At 37.2% G+C, this 24,736-nt stretch overlaps 2 protein-coding genes across 3 annotated transcripts in view; both read left to right on the top strand.

Annotated features, from left to right (window-relative positions):
• CBFB (core-binding factor subunit beta) overlaps positions 1 to 23,893 on the top strand; it is a 48,375-nt gene extending 24,482 nt beyond the window's left edge. The window contains exons 5-6 of one of the 2 annotated variants that reach the window (XM_043435302.1): positions 10,222 to 10,317; positions 21,641 to 23,893. In XM_043435302.1, coding sequence (XP_043291237.1) covers positions 10,222 to 10,317; positions 21,641 to 21,709 — 165 coding nt within the window. In that variant the 3' untranslated portion in view covers positions 21,710 to 23,893. Of the gene's footprint in view, positions 1 to 10,221; positions 10,349 to 21,640 lie in introns of both variants that reach the window. The other variant, XM_043435303.1, reaches the window with a different exon arrangement.
• Positions 7 to 7,240, top strand: LOC122420292 (protein-serine O-palmitoleoyltransferase porcupine-like). Its single transcript, XM_043435301.1, has one exon. It carries the CDS (start codon positions 246 to 248, stop codon positions 1,596 to 1,598), a length of 1,353 nt encoding a protein of 450 aa, XP_043291236.1. The 5' UTR covers positions 7 to 245; the 3' UTR covers positions 1,599 to 7,240.
• Positions 23,894 to 24,736: the final 843 nt, after the last annotated feature.

Below are 24,736 nucleotides of genomic sequence, written 5' to 3'. Positions count from 1 at the left end.
GTAGGGTGACTTCAGGCTTTACTGACTGGTCCCTGTATTTGTCCCTAATCTTGCCTTTGTCTGGAGATCTATTTTACCCAGTCTTTAAGAGTAAGTATACGGTGCTGCCCTGGGAGCTTCAGTGGTCCCAGCCTTGCAGCTGGTGGGGGAGGCTGCCCAGTGGTGGCAGTGGTGTGTCCCTGGCCCGCTGGACTGTAGCTTCTTTACTGCCAAGTCATCTGTTCATCCATCCGTGGGGGTCCACAATGGCCACCTTCAGCCGCCAGGAGTTTTTCCAGCAGCTCCTGCAGGACTGTCTCCTGCCTACTGCCCGGCAGGGCCTTGACCAGATCTGGCTGCTCCTTGCCATCTGTCTTGGCTGCCGCCTCCTCTGGAGGCTCGGATTGCCATCCTGCCTGAAGCACGCAAGCACTGTGGCAGGTGGGTTCTTGAGCCTCTACCACTTCTTCGAGCTGCACATGGTCTGGGTTGTGCTGCTCAGCCTTCTGTGCTACCTCGCGCTCTTCCTCTGCCGACATTCCTCCCATCGCGGCGTCTTCGTCTCCGTCACCATCCTCGCCTACCTGCTTGTGGGTGAGACGTACATGGTGGACACTGTGGCGTGGCACAGGATGCGAGGGGCCCAGATGATTGTGGCCATGAAGGCGGTGTCTCTGGGCTTTGACTTGGATCGGGGTGAGGTGAGCATGGTGCCCTCACCTGTGGAGTTCATGGGCTACCTCTGCTTTGTGGGCACCGTCATCTTTGGGCCCTGGATATCCTTCCACAGGTACTTAGAGGCTGTCCAAGGCCGCCCACTGAGCTGCCGGTGGCTGCAGAAGGTGGCCCAGAGCCTGTTACTGGCCATTCTGTGCCTGGTGCTGTCCACATGTGTGGGCCCCTATCTCTTCCCTTACTTCATCCCCCTCGATGGTGACCACCTCCTTCGCAAGTGGCTGCGAGCCTATGAGAGTGCCATCTCCTTCCGCTTGAGCAACTATTTTGTGGGCTTTCTATCCGAGGCCACAGCCACGTTGGCAGGGACTGGCTTCACCAAGGAGAAGGATCACCTGGAATGGGACCTGACCATTTCTAAGCCACTGAACGTGGAGCTGCCCCGGTCCATGGTGGAAGTTGTCACAAGCTGGAACCTGCCCATGTCTTGCTGGCTGAATAAGTATGTTTTCAAGAATGCTCTCCACCTGGGGACCTTCTCAGCCGTGCTGGTCACCTATACAGCCAGTGCCCTCCTGCACGGCTTTAGCTTCCACCTGGCCGCGGTGCTGCTGTCTCTGGCGTTTATCACTTACGTGGAGCACGTCCTCCGAAAGTGCCTGGCTCGGATCCTCAGTGCCTGCATCTTGTCGAGAAGGTGCCCGCCAGACTGTTCACACCAGTATCGTTCGGGCCTGGGGGTGCGAGCCTTAAACCTGCTCTTTGGGGTCCTGGCCATCTTCCACCTGGCCTACTTGGGCTCCCTGTTTGATGTTGATGTGGACGACACCACAGAGGAGCAGGGCTACGGCATGGCATACACGGTCCACAAGTGGTCAGAGCTCAGCTGGGCCAGTCACTGGGTCACTTTTGGATGCTGGATCTTTTACTGTCTAATAGGCTGAGAGACATCTGAGGCAGCTCCCTCAAGAACCCTCCTCAGGGTGGTGGGGATGAGGGAAGGCCCTCTCTAATTTTTGATCCTTCTCCATTCTTCACACTGCCCCCCATACCCCTACACACACACGTTCATACACACACACATCATTTCCATACCTTCCAATCCCCACTTCCACCACAGGACGGGAAGGGAGTGGTCCCTGCTGGGGCCTAGGGGTGGGGAGAGCCTGGGGAACAGAGAACAGGAGATCCAGGGCCTTCCTGCCTGCCTTGTCTCTTTGTATATACATACAGTTTGTTATCATCAAGTAAATTTGGAAGTTGTTTTTTTTTTAAGAGTAAGTATAGAAAGTCTCATGTTCTCATAATGTTGAGGAATTCTGAAGAGACTGAGACCCAGAGACTGAGACCCAGGTTTTGGTCCGTTTGGGGAAAGTTTTCCTTCAGTGGTTTTAAATTGTGTCGGATTACCACTGTGGGCTTAGTGGGGCACTTCAAAGTGGAGTAGATGGTTCTATTTAATATTTGCTCTGGATCTTTGGCACATTTTGGGGGGAGGGAGCCCAGTTTAAAATAAAATGTAAGAGCAGCAGTTTTGAAACAGCTGAATGAGGAGCTTGGCAAGTTCTCCTTCCCAAAAAGCAATTGTTAAACTTAACAAAATTGTAAACAAACAAGCAAAAACCCATTTACGGTCTCTGGAAATTAACCAAAGGACATATATTGAGAGGCATTTATTTGAACAAAGCTAGTGAATCTCAGTATAAACAGTGATGATCGTCTAGCATGTTAGGAGATGCTCCCACCTCCCCCCTCAGCTCTGGTTCCTCAAGTTCTACCCTGGGCGTGCCATGAGGCCTGGCAGCTCTGTTGTCCTGTCAGAGGGAACTGATTTTATTTAGAGCAGCACTTGGAAAAACACATGCCCAGGGCTGTTAGGAAAACAATAGCAGTCTCTGTGGCAGACAGTCTGGGAAAGCTAATGTTGCAGGGAACAAGAAAATGGCAGACTGGCCAGAAATTTATCAGGGAAATCTAGGGAAAGAGATGGCTAAAGTGAGCCCTACTATTCATATCACACTTAGCTCTTAGGGTCCAAAAGGCTGTGTACATGTACAAGGCTACACCTATTCAGGAGAGGACAGAGGACCCTTGAAAGCTACTGGCCCCTGACTGAATGCAGGGTAGACTGATAAGCTCCCTACACTTTGAAAGTATCCCTCCAAGCCACACACAGACCCCATGGCAAAGGATTTGAAAGCCTTCTGGCTCAAGGTGTTGAAACAAAACCTCTGACCAGTCATTGGCTGACCACTAAGTTATGCTGACCTGGGACAGCCCCCTAGAAAGCAAAGCTTAAAAAGAACAACAACAAAAAATTTAAAAAAGAACAACAAAAAAAAAGCAGTGACATCAGAATTTGGACACTGATGGGGAAACAGACTCCAGAAAATTAGGCAAGTCACTAAGTGAACAAACAGAAAACAGGCAACATGAAGCTGTAGGCAGAATTTCGATTTGCTACTAATTTGGAGTATTTCATTTAAAACACCCAGTTTAAAAAAAAATACCCAGTTTTTAACAGGAAATTATAAGACATGAAAATAAACACAAAAGTGTGACTGTTATTCAGGGAAAAACAAGCAATAGAAACTTGGAGGGAGCTCACTGGCCAATGATGGTTCCTAGTAACAAAAAGAGCAGTTTCTTTTTCAATGTATTCAAAGAACTAAAGGAAAAATTCTTCCTTTTGCCAGTGACTCTTCAAAGAGAGGATTAATAAAGAGATTTGAGACTTCCCTCCTCCAGTGGTTAAGACTCTCTGTTGCCAATGCAGGGGGTGTGGGTTCGATCCCTGGTCGGGAAACTAAGATCCCACACATGCCATGCAGTGCAGCCAAAAGAGATTTTTTTTTTTAAAAAAAGGAATAAAGAGATCTAAATTTTTAAAAGGAATCAAATAGAAATTCTAGAATTTGAAAAGTACAATGACTGAAATGAAAAATTCACAAACTCAACTGATTTGAGCTGGCAAAAGAATTAGTGAATTTGAACACAGGTTAACAGAGGTTATCCAGTCTCAAGAACAGAAAGCAGAAAGAAAAAGGAAAACAATCAGTATCAGAGACAGTGGGATGCCATCACACAGAACAGCATACATGTAATGAAAGTCTCAGATGGAGAAGAGAGAAAGAAAGGAGCAGAAAATGTGTTTTAAGAAATAGCTGAAAATTTCTGAATTGATTAAAAATGCTCATCTCCGTATCCAAGAAGTTTAATGAACTTTAAGAAGGATAAACAGAAAGAAATTCACACCTAGATACATCATAGCCAAACCTGCAAAAGGGAAGCCTCATTACATGCAAGTGAGTCACAGTAAGATTAACAGCTGACTGACTTTTGTAATTATGGAGGCCAGAACATGTCAGTATATGATTATTAGTGGATGTTAATTTTTCAGTTGTTTAATATTAATCCACTTAATGAAGTTAAAATGATGGCATGAATAAAAAGGAGCTCTCTTTTTGTTAGTTCTGTTATCTCTTTCCATGTTGTTGTCCACATATAGAAATGCAGGAATTGTCTCCTTAAGAGATCAAAAAAATTAAACCTTCCTAGTAAAAAAATTCAGATTCAGAGTTAAAATTCTTAAGAAAGAATCTCTGCTACTTTGATTTCCACAGGGATAACGAATACTTAATTCTTTCAGAAAAATAGTAAATAATTAGCAATTTAGAAGGCTGTTTTTGTAAAAAGTGATTAACAGCAGAGTGAAGTTATATAAGAGGGAATTGAGTTGACGTCTAAAACAATTATAAAATGATAGGTAAAAATTTTAAGTTTAACCCACAGTATTTTCCATACTTAGAATTTTCCAGGTTTTGTTGCCCTGGTCCACAGTTTGGGTTTTATTGCTATAAAGTGTCATATACTGTGGTAGAAAACTAATATAATAATAGGTCTTTAATAGTATAAAAATTTTAAAGCAAGGGGTGCCAACCATCAGCACTTCTGGAGCTTTCACCATCCCAAATCTTCTGGCAGATAATAAAAGTAAAAAGACAATATAGTATAGAAATTAGGAGTACGAGCTTCATGGTCATAGAATTGTGATTCCTGGCCCCACCGCTTACCAGCTATTGTGAACAGCATGTTTGTGTTACCCCTAAGTTAGTATTTTGAAGCCTCAGCTTCCAATATGACTGTATTTGGAGATAGGGCCTTTATGGGGCATGTTCTTGTTGTTTAGTCACTAAGTTGTGTCCGACTCTTTTGCAATCCCATGGATTGTAGCCCTCCAGGCTCCTCTGTCTGGGGTTTTCCAGCCAAGAATAAAGTGGGTTCCCATTTCCTTCTCTAGGGTGTTTTCCTGACCCAGGGATCAAACCTGCATCTCACATACTGGCAGGTGGATTCTTTTACCACTGAGCCACCAGTGAAGCCCCCTTATGGGGTTGATTAAGGTTAAATGAGGTCGGAAGAGTGGAGTCCTGATATGACAGGATTAGTGTCCTGATAAGAAACACAGAAGAGAGCTAGCTTGCTTATTCTCTCTGCCATATGATAACAAAATTCTCTAACAGTTGCTGAGGTACCTGGTAAGCTAAGAGAGAAACAGAGGATAGTCACAACTCCATTTTAAAAAATTAAATTGTGTAAGTATTTCTGCTGAAATATTTTCACAGGTATTGTCTTTTTGCCTTTGTTCAGAGTATCTTTGACAAACATTGGCAAAGATATGGAAAAACAGTTATTTGATTACATAAAGTTGACAGAACATTTGGAAAACTGGCAGTAAATACTAAAACTGCACATGTGTGTATGTGTGATCCAGTAATTCTTTTCTGAGGCTTGGTATGCAGTAGAAATGAATGTGTGTGTGTGTGTGTGTGTGTAATCATCAAGATACACATACTAGGATATTTGTAACAGCATTATTGGTTAATAGCCAGGAACTGTATAAACTGTCCAAATGCCCAGTAAACTGTCAAATCGGTAAATTGCATGTTCACACAGAGAAATACAAAGAAAATGAAAAACTACAACTAGCCCACCAATGAGTGAATTTCACAGATATATTAAGGGTATTAAAAAAACCACATGCTGTATGAATACATTTATATATCAAAGTACAAAAATAGGTAAAACTAATACTACATGGTGTTAAAAAGAACAGTAGTGATTTATCCTTGGAAGAGGAGGCTAGTTACTGGAATGGAGGAGAAGGCTTCCAAGATGCTGCTGATGTTCTGTTTCTTCATGTGGCTTTTAGTTAAAGAGCAGGTTCAGTTTCTGAAAATTCATCAAGCTATCTTTTAGGACAGTGCTGTCCAGTAGAATTCAAATGTGAGCCATATTATGTAATTTAAATTTTTCTAAAAGTCACATTTTAAAAAGTTTTTTCTAATTGCTAACTTGTGCATTTTATTTATCCCAGTATATCCAAAATATTATCATTTGAACATAAAGGATATAAACATTTATTGAGACATTTTACCTTTTTTTTGGCAATAAGTATTTGAAACCCAGTGTGTTTTCCAGTTACTCAAATTAGCAACATTTCAAGTATGCAGTACTCAACATGGCTAGAGGCTGTGCTACTGGACAACACAGCCCTAAGATGTATACTATTTTGTGCATATAACATACTTCAATAAAGTGTTTTGAAAGTTTCCCACAATGAAGATATATCTGAGTACAGTTGTATAAACTCACAATTGAATCATGTTTGCTGATTGTATTTCACTTCATTTTCTGTAATGCGTAAGGGGTAAATTTCAGTGTTGTTTTCCTATGTTTGATTTTCAATAACTGCAATTCTTTGAAAGCTGGAAAAACTGAAAAATTTGGCACTTCACCATTGAGTACTTTGATCAGAGATTTCCAGCTAGTTTTGAACAAAATAGAACTAAAAGGACTCATTCACAGGGAAAAAAAAATCAATGTCATTTTAGGAACTAGGTTGATTTCAGAGAAGTTCTTCAAAGGCTCAAATTTTTAAAATCCAAAGTGCTTGTGTAATGTCATGTGAATTTTTTTGTGTTCAGCATCAACTTTGTCACAGATTTTATAATTCAGCCACTTTGTGAAGACATGGATATATTTGTAGTTTATGCAATTCTAATGTCTAGTTGATTGGTAGAATTCCTCACTACTTTGGGAAAGAATTGTTCTGGTAACAATTATGAATTATTTGTGTACCACAACCACAATTCCTAGTAAATTTCTATTTCATCGTTTTAAAAATTCACCAAGAATATTATTCTTTATACAGTGTTTAAATGTTTGTACCACCGTTTGTATTTGTATTATCAGTTTAAGAACTAATAGCTTTATTTTCGTTGTTGTACTTTTTAAATTAATTTAGCAGTCACAAAAATGTTTTACCTTCAATATAATGACTTTCCAAAAGTTCTGTTTTGATTCTATAATAAGGTTAGAAAAATTTAGCCATTCCTGGGATGAATAGATTTTTCTATTTCAAGTACCTGATGACATTGATGTAAAACTGGTATCTTATAGCTTTTTGCAAGGTTTTTCTTTCAGCAAAGTCAGCATGCAAACAACTTTGCTTTTTGTATGTGCACAAGAATGTGAGTGAAAATTTAGAAGAGTCATTTGATTTAAATAAAAGTTATGTTCTACAGAGTGGTGTTAAATGTACCGTTTGCAGCTGCACATGCTAAATTATCGCCTTTGAAGTATATGTTGATGCTTCTTCAGCAGATTTATTTCTTCTGGTTTTCATGTGATCAGTGATAATCATCCTGGTCCCCACAGAGAATAGGAAATGTCATTATGTTGTACAGATTATGTGTTCATCATCAGCTTTCTTGGATACGAATTTTATTCTTAATTTTTCATTTAATATATACTTCTATTTTTTAAATTCATTGCACAGAAAGGTAAGTATTACCAAACTATAAAATAAATATAGTTGTAGATTTAGCTATACAATAAAGACAAAATCAACATAGCAAGAATGGTTGAGAATAGTCTATTTGTATGCTCTATGAGAGCTCTGCTAGACTTTTTTCCCATGTGGGTTTCACGAACACCCAACCACTCTTTATGATGACCCCACCTGACTGCTTTGTTCAGACTGTGGTATAGACTATGGAGTAACAGACTAGTATAGCAGGTAGCTGGTGGGGACCGGAGTGTTGAAAGCCTCTCCCACAACTGCCTGAGTCTGGCTGGTTTAGTTGTCCATATCTGTTTTAGCATACTTTATGGGTGAGTATGTAGTTTTATCAGCAAGTACTCTTTATACTCTCCTTGAAAGGGAGGTGTTATTTAAGTTCCCACCAGGAAAGGATCAAAATAATGTTGGGTCGCTGATTGTCTTTTAATTCAACCAGTTATTAAAGTGTAGACACTGTTCATTGCACATATATTTCACATCTTACTAGAAAAGATGAAGCTGGAATTATAGGTAGAGAGCTACCAAATCTCTCTTGGCTTTTTCTTACTACAAATAATAGTAATAATTCCTTTTTATTTTAATAAGGTAAAAACCCATGATCCTTGGTAAAATACACATTAGTGGCTAATAACTTCCTTAGGGAGTTAGATTACGTCTCATATTATACGCTCTCATTTTATCTTTCAAGTCTTGTCTACTGTTTTGTCACAACTGGTAATTATTTATTGATTGTTGTAATTATTTATTCATTGTCCACCTGCCCTACTAGACCAGAAACTGAGGGAAAGCATTGTTTGTTCCCACTCACTGTATATGTGGCACCCAGCACAGTGACTTGGGCATCATGAAGACTCACTGGACATTTGTGGAATAAATGAAATTAAGTGAATGAATACAAAGAACAGAAGGGATATCCTGTTATCAGCAGACATGTCCTAGTTGATACCTAACTAAGAGAAAACCTTTAGGAGTTGGGAATAGTGTTCTTTTGTGGGTGTCTTTGGCTTATACATTACATTCTGAGAATACAGTTGGCATATATTAGTAATGTGTAGTCACATGTATACATTTTATCTGTCCACAAATGCTTATAAAAGAATAGGATTTACTGAAAGTTGTCAGGTATTGCACCTAAATTTTTTTTATGTTATTTAATCTCATAAAGTATTACGGCTATGTGCATTCTTCGTGAGAGTTTACTGAGGCTTAGAAAATGAAATACCCCTGGGTCACAAAGCTAGTAAATGCATCATAAGAGTGGAAACTTGCTCACACTTTTCGTTTTGTTTAGTCAGTGACAATGACAAGTATTGAACAACCCTACTAACATAGCCAAATAAAGGATGTAGCACACAGAATAAGGTAGCAGCAGTATGCAGTTCAGGCCCGATGTAGCACATACCACGGGGGGCTGTGGTCCTTCCATTTTTCCTGCTGCAGAGTGCTCAGTGTGGATGGGTACATCCTCAGTAGTATGTGTGCAAGATGGATGCTGTATCTCTGGTCATTGCATCAGTTCCCAGGGAGAAAGAAAGGTGACATGTCTCTTAAATGACTCTTAGAGGCCCTATCAGGTAACTTACACTTGTGCATCATTGGCTAGAGCTTGTTACCTGGCCACCCATTCCTGCAGTGAAACTTGGGGCAGTTGAATATTGACTTTTTTGGTTTTGTTGTTGATATTTTAGTTTCATCAACTGTGCATTGAAAGTTCTAGTGTTGAGATGTATGTGGCTGCAAACATTGAGCATCCTTGTGCTGTAGACAGTGAGGGAGCTTTAAGTTGGGGGTTATTATGGTCAGGTTTTGCTTTAGAAGGCATGCTCTGATGGCTGTGTTATGGCTTGGGGGATGATAGAATGGAAGCAGTAAGTAATTGCAGTAATTTAGTGAGAGTTCTTAGGAGCCTGAACTAGCAAAATGTTTGTATGAATGAAAAGGAGACTATAAAGATTCAAAAAATAGGAGGTCACATGGATAGGATTTGGTGGTTGATTGGGTCTGTGAAGATAAGAGGAGAGTAAAGTGTCAAAGGTAGTTCAGGGAGTGAGTGGTGCTACCATCCAGACTAAAGTATAGAGGGCGAGTTTAAATTGGTTGCCTTTTAGACACAAGAAGTTTGAGGTATCTGGGTTTCCTTCATGAACAGATTTTTATTCATCCATCCATTGGGAAAGGATTCAGGTAGATTTGTTACGTGTTACAAATAATTTTCCTTGATAATATCCCTTGGAATTTTCTTTTTGTTGACTATAAGTTTCTAACGTTTGTACAATCAATTCTGTTAATACTCTCTTCTATATTTCTGGCTTCAGTGTTATAATTAGAGCATCCGGCCTGTCTTATCCCCACACTGTAGAAGTATCTACTAATTTCTTTTTCCTTATACTTCCGTGTCTTAAATATTGACTTGATTAGGATTTTATTTTGGTGAATAGGATGAGGTAAGGATGGAAAAGGGAAGAGCATTTTCATTTGTTAGAATGTGATTGAACATGATACGATTTCCAGGATGTTATACTAGCACACAAAAATAATTGAGGTTTCTTGGAGAAGTTGCTCTAATGTTTTTTCATGGCTTTGATGTTTTGAGAAATCCTTTGTTGTTCCTTTCTTTCAAAAAATACAACACCCGCCCCAAATTTTAATTTTTTGATTATAAGTCAAAATTAAAATACCTATTTCATGTCTTCTTATGACAGCAGGAGGACGCCTTAGCACAGCAGGCCTTTGAAGAGGCCCGAAGAAGGACACGTGAATTTGAAGACCGAGACAGGTCTCATCGGGAGGAAATGGAGGTGAGAGTTTCACAGCTGCTGGCAGTAACTGGTTAGTACTTTCCCCCAAACTCTCAGGCTCTATTTGTGATGTTTGTTCATAATGTTTTTAAGTAGTTTAATGTCTTTCATTTTTAAAAAGTGGTGCTCTGTGACTTCCATGTTTATTAAATATAATTGCTAAAATGAAACTTTAGTCTTAAGGTTGTACATGAATTCCTCATTTATTGGTCTTCCTAAAAATCATTTACTGTAAGGTATATTTTCTATTCATTGATCCAAATATCTTCTTTTTTCTTAAGTATCTTATATATTTTTGTGTAAAAACTATCTTATGTTATCATAGAACATGTGTTTTTAGAACATTATTAAAATGTTTGGGAAAAACATTATTTTCTACTTTTCTGTAAATATTTTGTCTTGATATTGTAGCATTTAATTTTCAGTCATCTGTATAGTCTCTTTACTAGAGGAGAATTGAATACTTTCAAACTACTCCAAAGAATGAAATTAACTTAGACTATTTTTATTTAAGTCTTTTTGTGATAAAGTGAAATAGACACCAAATCTACACCAAAAAAAAAAAAAGTAGCTTAATTATTGGAAGGCTAACACTCTTATAACCATCTAGATTTTTTTTTTAAGTGACATTTACTCAGGTAGTCCCACCTCCATGTGTGCATTTAATTATGACCTTATCTTTCCACTCAAAAGTAATCATTGCCTCAGTATTTGTAGTGATCTGAAGTGATTACACTTCCTTGTGTCATTTTACAGTTTTATTACCGATGTCTGCTTCAGTCCTAAACACTCGTATTTAGTCTTGTCCAGGACTTAAATTCGATATGACTATCAACTAAATACAATAATTTCCAGGCATTAGAAAGTTTTCTGAAAACTGGTTGCACAAAAGTGTGAATGTGCTTACTTAAACATTACTGAACTGTGTACTTAGAGATGGTTAAGGTGTAATTTTTATGTTATTTACATATATTTTTCCATGTTAAAAACATTTTTTAAGTCAATGTTATATGATAGAGAAAATTTGTTGTTTTTCCATGCACAAAATTATATGTACACTATTTAAATTAGCATAAAAGTGTCTGTGTCTCTGTGTGTGTGTACACAAAGACAGTGGTTAAGATCCCAGACCCTGGAGCCAGATAGCAAGCTCTGACTCTGACTGCCACTTTGTCACCTCTGATAACATGTTTCACCTTTCTGTGACTGAGTTTCTCATCTATAATTGTGCCTATCTCATACGTTCATCATAAAGATTAAATGAGTAAATATTAATACATGTGAAAGCACCTTTACAGAATGTGGCACTGACTAGGTGTCAGCTGACATTATTGGTATTACTTCATATATATGTTTGTTAAAATATTTTCTAAGGGAATTCCCTAGTGGTCTAGTTGTTAGGACTCTGCTTTCACTGCCAAGGGCCCAGGTTCAATCCCTGATGGGGGAACTAAGATCTCGCAAGCCATGTGGCATGGCTATATATATATATATATAACAAATTAAAAAATCAAGTCTACTTAGTGCTTAGTGTATGAAACAATTATCATTTAATGGTTGATATTTCCCTTTGTCAGTGAGTAAATTGATTTACTTGGCTGATAGCGACTGATGATGACCTCAAAAATACTTTCTAGCCAGGGGAAGAGACAGGAGGGATGTAATGCAGTATATTTTTTTCTTTGAAGCTTTTACAATTATTGTAATCAAACTTTCCATGGCATTTTCTTCGAGGATACTCGTTTCTGTAATAGTAAGAAGTTTTCAATGTATAATATGCATTTGTTATCTCAAGTATAATAAGCATTTGTTATCTGAACCTTTTTGCTCATGCTGTTTGTTCCTTGACTAAGAATTTACTCTTCTGCGTAATTCAAGGTCCAGCTTAAGTGTTATCTGTCAATCCCTTCTCTGATTTTCTTAATCATAATTAGCCCTTCTACTTTGTAGTTTCCAGAGCTCTTCTTATTTCTATTACTGTTCTTATTGAACAGTATGTTAGAACAATTAAAAACTTGTCTGCCCTCCACTGTAGTATGATCCCCAGTGAAATGGGGTCCCTGATGTTTTGAGCCGTGACAGTACAGAGGAAGGGCGCTCACATCTGCCTCTGCCTGGGGGAGTCACTTGCAGGGTTTTGAAGGAGGAATGTGAACTTGCCAGCAGGACAAGCTGGGGAAAGCTTTCTGGACAGATGGAGCAATGTGCAAAGGAGTGAAGGACTAAGAGATCTTACCATGTCAGAGAATGGGTCAGTCTTTCTGGAACAAGCTAACATAGCTTTAAATGAACATCAGAATCATTTTATAAAAAGTGCTGCCCAGCTACATTATATTTGAAGAATAACAACTTGACAGCTGTTGAAACAGTTAATTAGAAAGTTTTTTTGTATGTGATTTGCTTTACATAAAATTTTAGATTATTTGAGGCTAAGAATTGTCTTCTCTAAAATGTTGGTTTGACTGTTCTTATAAATAATGTTTCTTGAAGAAAAACATGTTGAGACTGTATATATGTGTGTTTGTATTTGAACAAAAATATAGTGATATTTTTGTTGCTAAAGATGTCAAATAATTTCTTTCTCAGATAGTTTCCAGTGAGTTTTATGTCAGTGATTGAGCATGTGGGCTTTGTAGTCAGGGCTCGTTAAGATTCCTGGTCATCAGTTGCCAGCCTCTCTCAAGTCTGTTTTGTCAGGGAAATTGTGAGAATAAAATGGGAAAAGGCTTATCAGGCACTTGGTGTGTGTGTGCTCTCAGTAAATAATAGCTCTAAAGTACTTAGTACTAAAAGCTCTACCACCGTGCTGGTTCCAGTTAATTGAATTATCTGGCTAACAAGAACATCTTTTTCGTTCTCGATAAAGTGTATTGGGGCACTTTCCCTGCATTATGACCTAGAGCGTAGAGAAAATGGCTTGGTTTCCATCAATGATTTAAGATCCTGTAGTCCCTTATGGCAGCAATTTAAGAAGTCAGTTCTTGTAGAGAACTGTCATCTAGAAAATTGGGCTGGAGTCTGACTCCAGAGCTCGCACTGGCAGTCTCTAGGGGAGTTTTGGGTATGCATGTATTTTGGCACTTTGTAAATGTGTATTTTTCTTCCCTTGAAAAAAATATTCCTAACAGACTCCTGATGTCAGCTTATTTCTTGTAATTTACCTCCTCTTTCCTGAAAGGAAAACATTGGAGAAAAATACAGTGGTGCCCCCCCCCCCACCCAGTAATTCAGGTATCTGTAAGAGGATCTTAAAAAATATAATCAAACATTCTTTTTGTTTTTAATTTTGTTTTTTAAAAAGTAACAATTTTATGAAAAATGGGTTTTTTACACTCACCTGGATAAAGTTCTTATTTCCATTTCAAGAAACTGAGACTCAGAAAAATTGACTTTCTGTCTTTCACATAGTTGGTTAATAAAGGGAAGAGTGAAGACTTAAACCAGTTTCCTAAGCAGACGTTTTCCACCAGTACAGCCTAGCACTGGGAAATGAATTTGCACATCACCCACAAAGATGATTAAGTTGAAAAATAAAATCTCCCAGAAGAGGTCAGAAACCATTTTGCCTGGAAAAGAAAAAGCTGAGGAAGAAAAGAATAATAATGGTTCTAGTGGGTGGTCCTGACGCCTGACTGGAGACAAAGGCCAAGGAGCAGCAGTAAAGTCGTGGGTGGCAGTAACCCAGTAAGTGGGCCTTGGAGGCTTAAGATCCTGGCAGCACAGAGGCTTGGGGATGTCCTGCCCCTGTTTAGATAACCTCTGAGGCCCCTAGCCCTGGCTTGCTAAACTTGTAACAGTGGGCTCAGGAGCATTTAGTATGTGTAGCCAATTAAGGTTACTGACAGAAGGAAGCAGAACTCCAAGTGGTTTTGGTTTTCCCCAGTGTCTTTTTTTTTTTTTTTTTAATTTTTTATTAGTTGGAGGCTAATTACTTCACAACATTTCAGTGGGTTTTGTCATACATTGATATGAATCAGCCATAGATTTACACTTTCCCCAGTGTCTTTTAATCTGAAATCAGTTTTAAAACTGCTGGAGTGATTACTTTTTATACCTTTTGAATTTTGCATCGTGTGCATCTATTTACCTGTTAAGAGAATGTTTGTTGGTTGTGTTAACACAGAATGATGAGAACAGAAGATTTTCAAACTTTTTTTTTAATGTGAACTTCTGTCTTCATTTGAAATTTTACATAGAACTTTAATATATAAAACAGCTTAAAGGGGGCACTGCTCTGGGTGAAGCAGCGGGAGGGAGTATTCTGTTCTCCCTCTGGAGTCCCTGGGATATTTTCAGGGAACCCAGTAATTGGCAGAATGTAACTTGAAAACCTTTTAGGTAGTAGATGAGGATGAGGCTTCTAATAGACTGCCCTGGTTTTGAATCCTCGCTCTTCTACTTGTTGCTATGTGACATTGGGAAAGTTGCTTAAATTCTTGACCCTCATCTGTAAAATAGAGCTAACACTGTACCTCCCAAGATACTGCCTAACTCAGTATCTGACACTTAAAATGAAACTCATTGGAAGCTCGTTTCTTCACCCCGTCTTTCATTTTTGTTTATTTATTTTTAATTGGAAGATAATTGCTTTACAGTGTTTTGTTGGTTTCTGCCATGCATCAACATGAATCAGCCATAGATACACATATGTCCCTTCCCTGTTTAACTTCCCTCCCACCTCCCACCCCATCCCACTCTATCTAGGTTGTCACAGAGCATCGGACTGAACTCCCCGCATCGTGCAGCAGATCCCCACTGGCTGGCTGTCTTACATATGGTCATGTGTATATTTCAGTGCTGCTCTCTCCGTCTGTCCCACCCTTTCCTTCCCCCACTGTGTCCACAAGTCTATTGTCTATTTCTCCGTCTCTCTTGCTGCCATACAGATAGGTTCATCAATACCATTTTTCTAAATTCCATGTATATGCATTAACATATGATATTTTTCTTTTTCTGACATACTTCAGTCTGTATAACAGGCTCTAGGTTCATCCACCTCACTTGAACTGACTCAAGTTCATTCCATTTTATGGCTGAGTAATACTCCACTGTATATGTACCACAGCTTCTTTAACCATTCATCTATTGATGAACATCTAGGTTGCTTCCAAGTCCTGGCTATTGTAAAATAGTGCTGCAGTGAACATTAGGGTACATGTGTTTTCTAGAATTGTGGTTTTCTCAGGGTTTATGCCCAGTAGTGGGATTGCTGGGTCATATGTTATTTTTATTCCTAGTTTTTAAAGAAATCTCCATACTGTTCTCCATAGTGGCTATATCAATTTACAGTCCCACCAACAGCACAAGAGAAGTCCCTTTTCTCCACATCCTCTCCAGCATTTATTCTTCATAGATTTTTTTATTCATCCCCTCTTTCTGTGCATCTTAGCTCACAGTGTATCTGGAGTGGCAGTAAAGGCAGGCATATCCTAACTTTATAGACTGTGAAAGTCAAAGATATGTTACCAAACTATTTTGTATCCTGTGCTGTTTCTTTTTTTCTTTGTTTTTTTAACAATAGTAAACAATTGTGCGCTTTTCTGGCTTCTCTTGGGATTGAGTAGTGATGAGGAGAGGGTACAAACTTCCTGTATTTAGTGATATTTCTTGATCTGAGGACTACATGGGTGTGTGTACTTTGTGAAAATGCATCAATCATATATTTATAATTTGTACACTCTTCAATACAGAAGATAAAAAATACTTTTTTAATAAAAAAAGTAGACTTTAAAATAGAAAAAGTAATCAAAGACATTTATTCTGTAAACTGCCTGCCCATTGATGTCTGTTGCCTCATAGAAGTAACCCCATGCCTCTTTACCTGAGATTCTTTCCACGACTTGAAAATATTGACATGCTATGCATGGCAGTCTTTTATGTTACACATCTCTATAACTAATTTCATTGCCTTACTTGGGGATTTTGTGAAAGAAGATTGAAGTTAATAATTTCATGAGCTAGAGGCTGGGTGCTTTGATCATAAATGAGTTGGAAGGACAGCTCTGTCGTCTGTTGTGTAGCAGCTCCCACACACTCGGAGTGTGTGCCGAGGCTGCCTTCAGCCTGACTGGCCTCTTAGCCTAAAGCTGTGATGTAGTACTGTTGGCTGTTAATTCAGCTGCAGGGTGACGGGGTGCTTAAAGAGATTTTTCTCTGTCATTATCTAGAAACTGCTTTCATTTGTTTAGGTTATAAAGCGTTAGCAAATTATTGTCTTTAATGTCAGAATGGGTAAACAAGTATTGCTTATTCTGCTATAGTCCGTTTTAGTACAGTTCAGCAAATCATATGGGAATTTTATGTGGAAACTATTTGGAAATAAAAACAGGCGAAAGACTATGTGGTTTTTATATTTATGTTTTGTATGTTTTTGGAGCCTTCGATTCTGTGTGGTCCAAGAAAAAACTTTCAGCCTCTTATTTATTTTAAATTCCCACAGACTTCAGTTTTCACATCACTTAACTCTGTCAATACTTATTTTTATGTAAGGACAAATTAACATAAAAATCTGTCTATACTGGACCTTCTTGGGGTGTATTTTGGACAGTAGATGAAGGTGAACTAGGAATATGAACTCAGATTAAGAGTCAGCATCGGAAGAGGGTTAGTGAGGGAGAGCAAGGGTGCTAGATCTGCCTTCTCCCACACAGAGGGAAAGGGCCTTGTTTGGTATATATCATAGGAGAGGTAGATTTTACTAAAATTCTTTTAATTTTAACTTTATTATAATTCATAAAAATCACTCTTATCTACAGGATGCATATTTTTTTTTAAGATTTGAAAAGTTCATATAGATAAATCGGGAAGTTATAAGCAGCTTGTAGTGATAGCAACAGCGTGAGTGCTTAGTATGTGCCGGGCAGTATATGCTGCAGTATTGGTTTTACATCTGAGTTGTAAATGCTCTTAGAAGATGCATCTCCCTTTTGCGGAGCTGAGGCTGAAAGAGGGCAAGAAGCTTATATAAGCTCACATTACTAAAGTGTAGAGCTGCCCCATCTAAGCCCGGAAATGTCAGTTATTTCCACTATCTCTTTTATTTTTTAAATGCCATTTTAAAGTTTTCCTGAAGTATACTTTATAAAAACTGTATTTTTTTTGATGTGCCTAGTAGACCAGCTCTCGAAGTCTACTATTGATTGTCTTCTGACCTTGTTTTTACCTTTTTTATGAGTTTGGAGAAAGTGCATTTCTTTCTGTTGTATTAGGACTTAAAATTTCTGCTTTGTGCCTCGTCTCGCCTTAGCAGTCAGGAGAAATAGCAGTTACTTAGGAGGCTGACATTAATGCTAATTGTAAGGTAAAGGTTCATTTTCTTTAGCGTTCACAGCTAACTGAGAAACCTTGGGGGAATCATGTAGCATTCTTGGTCTCAGGTCTGTCATGTGTGAGTGAGAGCTGAACTAGAGCTCTGTAGAGTACAGTGCTGCTCTAAACTTCTATCATGCTATGTTCCAGCCTTTAGCCAAGTGTCAAACATAAAGTGATTTGCACATTATCTTGGTATAGTATACACTTGATAAATTTGGATCTATTTTTAATTATTAGGGCATTTTCTCATGAAGAGTTTTCTGCAGTTTGATAATCTTGATAATAAAGGAAATCAGTCAGGTTTTATTCATTTTCACTTGGGTATCCCTGCTCTTGGCTACTTCTGCACGGCTCTGACCAGCAGAGAAAGCTCCAGCATCTGATGCATGTCTTTGTCTCTTCATTTTGAGCGCATCCCATGACTGCCATCTAGAAACTGGATTTGCCATGTTTTTGGGTGATAAAGAAAACAAGAGCAACTGGTAGTGAGGGGTCTGTAGTAAAATGTCTAGATTAATTCTTTATAAAAACTAGAAACAGATTTGTATTTTGAACAGGCTCATGGGTGTCTGCTTTTTATTAAAACCCAATTCTGAAATATTGTTAATAAAAAGTTAAAATCAAGGGCCTATCTGGATTGACTGGGGAGAAAGAAACTAGAAATTACAGGCTTTATGCTTTTAAAATAATCAGGTTCAGAGTTTCTTTGCCATCATCTCGTCTAGTTTGTTACTCATAGAATTCCTTCTAAAATACCCAGCCTTCATTAGAAAACTGCCACAGTTTAAAGCACTGCTTTTCAAGGCAGTGTATCCAGCTGTTAAATTCCAGTCGTGTGGAATCTATTTCATCGGACATAAATGTGTCTGTATTTGTCTCCTTCATATGACAGCGCATACATCTTCCTTTCTAGCATTAAATTTCCTCCCAGTCTCCCTGCTCTCTCATTCTTCTCTCTTCTGCTCTCATTCATACTGTCAGACTTTTCTTTTTTTCAGTTTTTGATTCTCCATTATAGTGTCTTCTTTTACATCTTCCTCATTCCTTCTTTACAGTGTAAATAGAAATTAAAAACACAGAAGGCAAAACAACTTTTCTTTCCAGGCTTTTACCAAAAATATGTTTTAAACAAATAAACCCATAGCAACCTCTGCACAGCCCTGACTAGTAGGGAGGACTGTAGCTGCTGATGACTGTTTTTGTCACTCATTTGGAGTCATCCCGTTATTAAAATAATTGTTTTTTCTTTTACTTCACTGAATTTTTTTTAATTAATTTATTTTTTATTGGAGGATAATTGCTTTACAGAATTTTGCTGTTTTCTGTCAAACCTCAACATGAATCACCCACAGATACACACATATCCCCTCCCTTTTGAGCCTCCCTCCCATCTCCCGCCCCACCCACCCCTCTAGGTTGATGCAGAGCCCCTGTTTGTTTCCTGAGCTGTGCAGCAAATTCCCCTTGGCTGTCTATTTTGCATATGGTAATATAACTTTCCATGTTCCTGTCTCCATATATCTCACCCTCTCCTCCCCTCTCCCCATGTCCATAAGTCTGTTCTCTATGTCTGTTTCTCCATTGCTGCCCTGTAAATAAATTCTTCGGTACCATTTTTCTAGATTCTGTATATATGCATTAGAATACGATATTTATCTTTCTCTTTCTGACTCACTTCACTCTGTATAATAGGTTCTAGGTTCATCCACCTCATCCCCATTATTAAAATAATTTGAAAATTACTTTTATTACAAGACAAAAGCTGAAATACCTTTTTCACAAAGTATTACTGGTAGGTTAGTAGTAATTTATAAATATATAATTAGGATTGATTTTTCTCAGTGTTTCTTCATTGCTCAGCCCCTTTCTAACCTTCATTGACTGAAACCAGATGCTTATATTACCATCTCTTGATTTTGCAGAATTGATCTGTCCTTACACTACATTTAGCATTGATTCTGTAGAGAACATAACTTGTTTTTCTGATGCATATGCGTTCCATCGCTCTTTCAGTCTGTACCCATGTAGCATAACATTAATCTGACTAGTTAATCGAAAGGAATGTGCCAAGATGTAGTCAGCGTGTAAAAATAGTTAAGGTTTGCTAGAGGAATACATCACAGTTTATAAGAAAGACCACAGAAATTAGTGTTGGGTTTGCATTTGTTTGAAAGTGAATAAGGCAAGGTCATTTCTGTCTAAACAGCATAACCTTTTTGAAAAATGATGATAAAACTGGAGCTTCCGACTAAACATGATTTTACAGCACAGGTGTGACTTGTTGAGATGTTTCACTGAAGGTCAAGGATGTTCATTCCCTAACAGCTGTTTTAGATCTTAATAATTGAAATCAGAACATTCAATTTTTGATTGTTTCCCAAAACTGACAGATAGTGGACAATCAGTTGGTAACAATAATACATGAGTCAATTTAGCTAAAGATGGCACAGGTTAATTGCAGTCAGTCCTGGTTGCTGGCATGTAACAAAGGTGGCTAAAACAAGATCTAGATGAAAGATGATGGTGGCTTGGACGAGGGTGAGAGTGGTAGGAATTAGTCAGAAGTGTCAGATTCAGGATTTATTGAAATGTGGAACTATCAGAATTTGCTGTTGGATGTGAGAGAAAGACATGTTGAGGGTTTTTTGCCTAAACAGCTGGTAAAATGGAGTAGCCTCTAGCATAGGAAAACTGTTGCTGAAGGAACTAGTTTCTATAAACAGATGTTTGTGCTTGACTGACATTTGTAGTCACTAAAGAACACTTATGGAAGAAAGATGCACTGGAATTTATGAGAAACTGAAAGTAAATATTATGTGTGGATCAAGCGGGGGCCCTTATATTAAAACTGTATAGTTCATGTTGATGTTTGGTAGAAACCAACACAATACTGTAAAGCAATTATCCTTCAATTAAAAATAAATTTTAAAAAACTGTATATTAGAGTGTGTCATGTACAATATGTTCATTCTTAGATGTTCTCTATTATTTCCCATAGTTTAAATAGAAATGTTTATTCTAAAGTGAAACTTGAAATCCTCAATGTTTATAATTGTCAAGTCTTTTAGTTGCTTAGTATTGTTGTAAAGATACTTCCGGGTATAAACAAGTGCACCAAGGACTCTCATATCATATTTTTTTGAGACAATACTTTTCCATAGTAATTCTGAATTTTATTTCTTGGCGAAGAGATTTCTGGTTAAAACCCAGATGGCATAGATAGAATACAGTGAGAGATGAAATTCGCTACTATATTTTTGTTATATGATTAATAAGCCATATACTTATTATGACTCAGGTTTTTTATCCATAAAATGGATAAACAATAGCACCTGTGTTATAGGTGGTTGGCAGGGATTAAATTAATTAAATTAATTAATTCATGTGAATTGCCTAGAACAGTGCCCAGCATATAGTTAGTGCTCAATGGATGCTCAGCTTTTTAAAAAATGATTTTATTTATATGTATATTTTATTGAAGAATAGTTAATTTACAGTGTTATATTAGTTTCAGGTATACAGCACAATGATTCAGATATGTATATAGTCTTTTCCCTTATAGGTTATTGCAAAATATTGAGCATAGTTCCCTATGCTATACAGTAGGTCCTTGTTGTTTATCTATTTTATATAGTAGTATGTAAAATGTCTGCTGGTATTAAAAGAGAAAATGGGAAAGTTTGCTTCTAAGATGTTTGGATGGTATGTTCAAGTTAAACCCTTTAGTCCCAAAACTATAAATACAGGATTTGTTGCTCTTTTATCCACAGTACATATTTTGATAATGCTCTTTTGCATATAATGAGATTTTTATTCTTGGTTTTTAAGGAAACTATAGCAAAATATTTCATACATAATCTGTATTGTTCTTTTTCCTCTTAACATGTGGAGATACTGGCTGAAAATTCGTTGGCTGCAAACTTTCCTTATATGTGCTACTGTATTTTATATTTATTAGCACTTTGATTTTCAAAACACATTTTCACCCTAAATTATAATTTTGTCATTGCAGGCAAGAAGACAACAAGACCCTAGTCCTGGTTCCAGTTTAGGTGGTGGTGATGACCTCAAACTTCGCTAATTGGTGGCACAAAAGATGTGACCCCATCTTTACATATTCATTGTTTCTAGTCTGCAGAAATAATTAATTAAGACCAGAAACTGTGATAACTGGAGGTACTACGGTTTATTTCTCAACCTTAGGCAGTAACAAGACATCACAAACTGCCATGGTTTTGCACTATAATACCTGCATTTCTAATTTTGTATGCATGTAGCCAGTAATAATTTGAAATTTTTTTCTATGCAAGCTTACCTTGTTGGCATTATTTTAGTGAGTTGAAACTATCCACTTGTAAAACTTTGTTTTCCCTTCATTTTAATTTAAAAGTTCATGTCATTTTTAAAAAGTCAAGAAATTGAAATTTTTACCAGAGGGTTTTTTCCCCCTAATCAGTTGCTCTAGTTTTTTTGTTGTTGTTTGGTTTTTTTCAGTTTTAGATATATTGGTTATACAGCTTCGTTTTAGATAAACATTCTTGGCTTTTTGTTTTGTTTCCCCTGTTTCCTTTTGTGTTTTTATAGTTTATGGCATTTTAAAACTGCTGATGGTTTGCATTATTTACAAGCTAAAAACCTTGTAGCATAGAGCTGTCTGCCATGCCTTCTAACAAAAAGTTTACAGTTGTTAAAGTTGCAGTATCCTTTTAAATGTTGATAATCAGCTCCTTTTCTTTCCTTTTTAAACAAAAAAAATTTTAATTGGTATTAACTCTAGTCTGCCCCAGATCGTTTTAGATTCTGTTCTATAATCATGAGTTTGTATGGAGATATTCTCAATATTCTACTGAAATGCCTAAAGAAGTCACAGGCTGGCTTCTGTTTTATTCAGGGATTTTTTTTTTTAAGTCAATAAGAAAAGGGATACTGGAGCTTCTTCATGTATGTAACAGCATATTAAACTGGAGACAGTGATGAATCAGCTACAAAGGTAATATTGTATTAAAATCATGTTTAAGATAGCTGCTTTTATGTGTATTTTATAATGCATGCTTTTGTAAAAAACAATGCTGAGTGATGAAAGATTTGTCTTAGAAAATGTACATCTATGCAGAGGGTACATTTTCTTCCATTAATTATTCTGGAGAAAAATTCACAGGTTATATATATATGGTATTTTCCAAAAGGACTATTAATAGAACCTTTTGAGATGAATTAGTATAAGAATATTTTTTAAATAGGCTCATTGTCAAATTGATTGCAGCTTTTTTTTTTAATACAAACTGGAAAAAAACGTAAGTCATTTGGCATCTCCTTACAAATATTTTTCATGGTTACATTCATTTAAATGTTACTGCATTTCTGAATTTTTGCAAAAATGTATTTTATCATAATAGAATGGCATTATTATAAAGAGTTTGAAAAAACTGACATGGTCAATTCAGAAAATGAACTGAAGTCTGAATAAGGTCGTTGCATTTAAAACATATATACACTTGACTGATGAGGGAGGTGTGACTTTCAATGTATATAGATCTTATAATTCATAAACATATCCTGTATCTCAGAATAAAAGTATGTGTTATATATTTGAAGTCATGCATGGTAAGGAGTGTGTTTAAATCACTATAAACAATATGCATCATAAAAGACCATGCTGATCTTGTGTAACTAAGTACTATGAATGAATTGGTTGGATTTTGATATTGTGCAGCTCACATGTTTACACACTCAGTGCCCTAATTTCCCTTGAGGGAATCGCCTTTTAAATGATCCTTCCAGTGCTGTTTTAAGGTTACTTTATCACAGAGCTCCTTGGTTTTTGACTCTGCACTTAAATTGTTTTTTTTTTTAAAAACATGATAATGGCACATTTTTTCTATTGCTTCTAGCTAAGGGCTTTCAGTCCACCAGTAACTAAGATCAAACATTATTAAATGTTCATGTTACCATCCTTCTGTAAATACGGGATTGTTCTTGTCATTTAGCATTGTACTGCTTCCATCTGTCTTAATGCTGGCATTAAGATCATGAGCCCTTTTTCTCCAGTAGTGCAGGCTTTGAAAACTACTTTTATTAAGTTATTGATGCAATTTGATATTTTTCCATAATCTGTATTTAAACAAAACGACATCATTGCATCATCTTTTCTAAATTCATCTCCATTAAAACTTGCCTTAAGCTACCAGATTGCTTTTGCCACCATTAGCCATATTGTGTGTTTGTATGTTTAATTTACTTTCACAATAAACTTCTCTGTAGTGAACTTCTGGGTCTTGGTTCTTCATTAACAATAATCCAGCAATTTCTGTTTCAGTGTTCATTATGACACAAAAATTGATTTTGTATCTGAACTGTTCTTGCATCCTGCTATTTACCCTTAAAAAAAAACACAACAACAACAACAACAAAAAAAAAAGCAACAAAAAAAAACCACAACAGTGGCATCTAGTGGTCATTTCTGTTAATTCCAAAGAAAACTTTTAATGTAGGTAACAGAAAGAATACTGACTTTCTTTCCGATGTATATTATAGTTTTCAAAAAGTCTGCCTTGATTTACCCAGCCTATGAGATATGACTATAGAGTAGTCAAGTTGGAGGGAAGGAAGAATTCCAGAAGTTACACATCCAAGTAACTTCCATCTTTCAAACTATTCATTTTAGGAATATACTTTGTTTGACTGTGCTGGTGTCATATCAAACATTCTTAGGACTTTTCTTGGCATTTTCCTACACCAGAAAATTAAACCACTTACTTTAGAAGCATACCTTAAGCGTGATCATGAGAAAATAATTATTCACCACCAGACTTACTGCAAATAACAAATACCTTTAATGCTGAATTGACACCATGAAGCAAAATTTCAAAGAGTTAGATTCATAATGTGAGAGTTAATTTCAAAAATTATTTGAGCCATAGCATCACAGTTTCAGTAATTACCTCTAGAAACAGGTATTTGTATATGTTAGTTTGGGGTTACCTGGGAAAAGAAATGCCTTACTTGATTTATGCCTCACTTGGCACTGGGGAGATTTTTCAAGCTATAAGAAGCTATTGTGAATTATCCATTGGTGCATAACACATTGCCCGAAAACTTAGCAGCTGAC

The sequence above is a fragment of the Cervus canadensis genome, chromosome 18 (assembly GCF_019320065.1).
Source record: "Cervus canadensis isolate Bull #8, Minnesota chromosome 18, ASM1932006v1, whole genome shotgun sequence".
Classification (NCBI taxonomy): domain Eukaryota; kingdom Metazoa; phylum Chordata; class Mammalia; order Artiodactyla; family Cervidae; genus Cervus; species Cervus canadensis.
The sequence above is the reverse complement of the archived record's forward strand: the minus strand, read 5'-3'. Positions and strand labels throughout refer to the sequence as shown.

What these genes read in the sequence shown, in the direction of transcription:
- LOC122420292 (XM_043435301.1), top strand. Translation starts at nt 246, where the DNA reads ATGGCCACCTTCAGCCGCCAGGAGTTTTTCCAGCAGCTCCTGCAGGAC.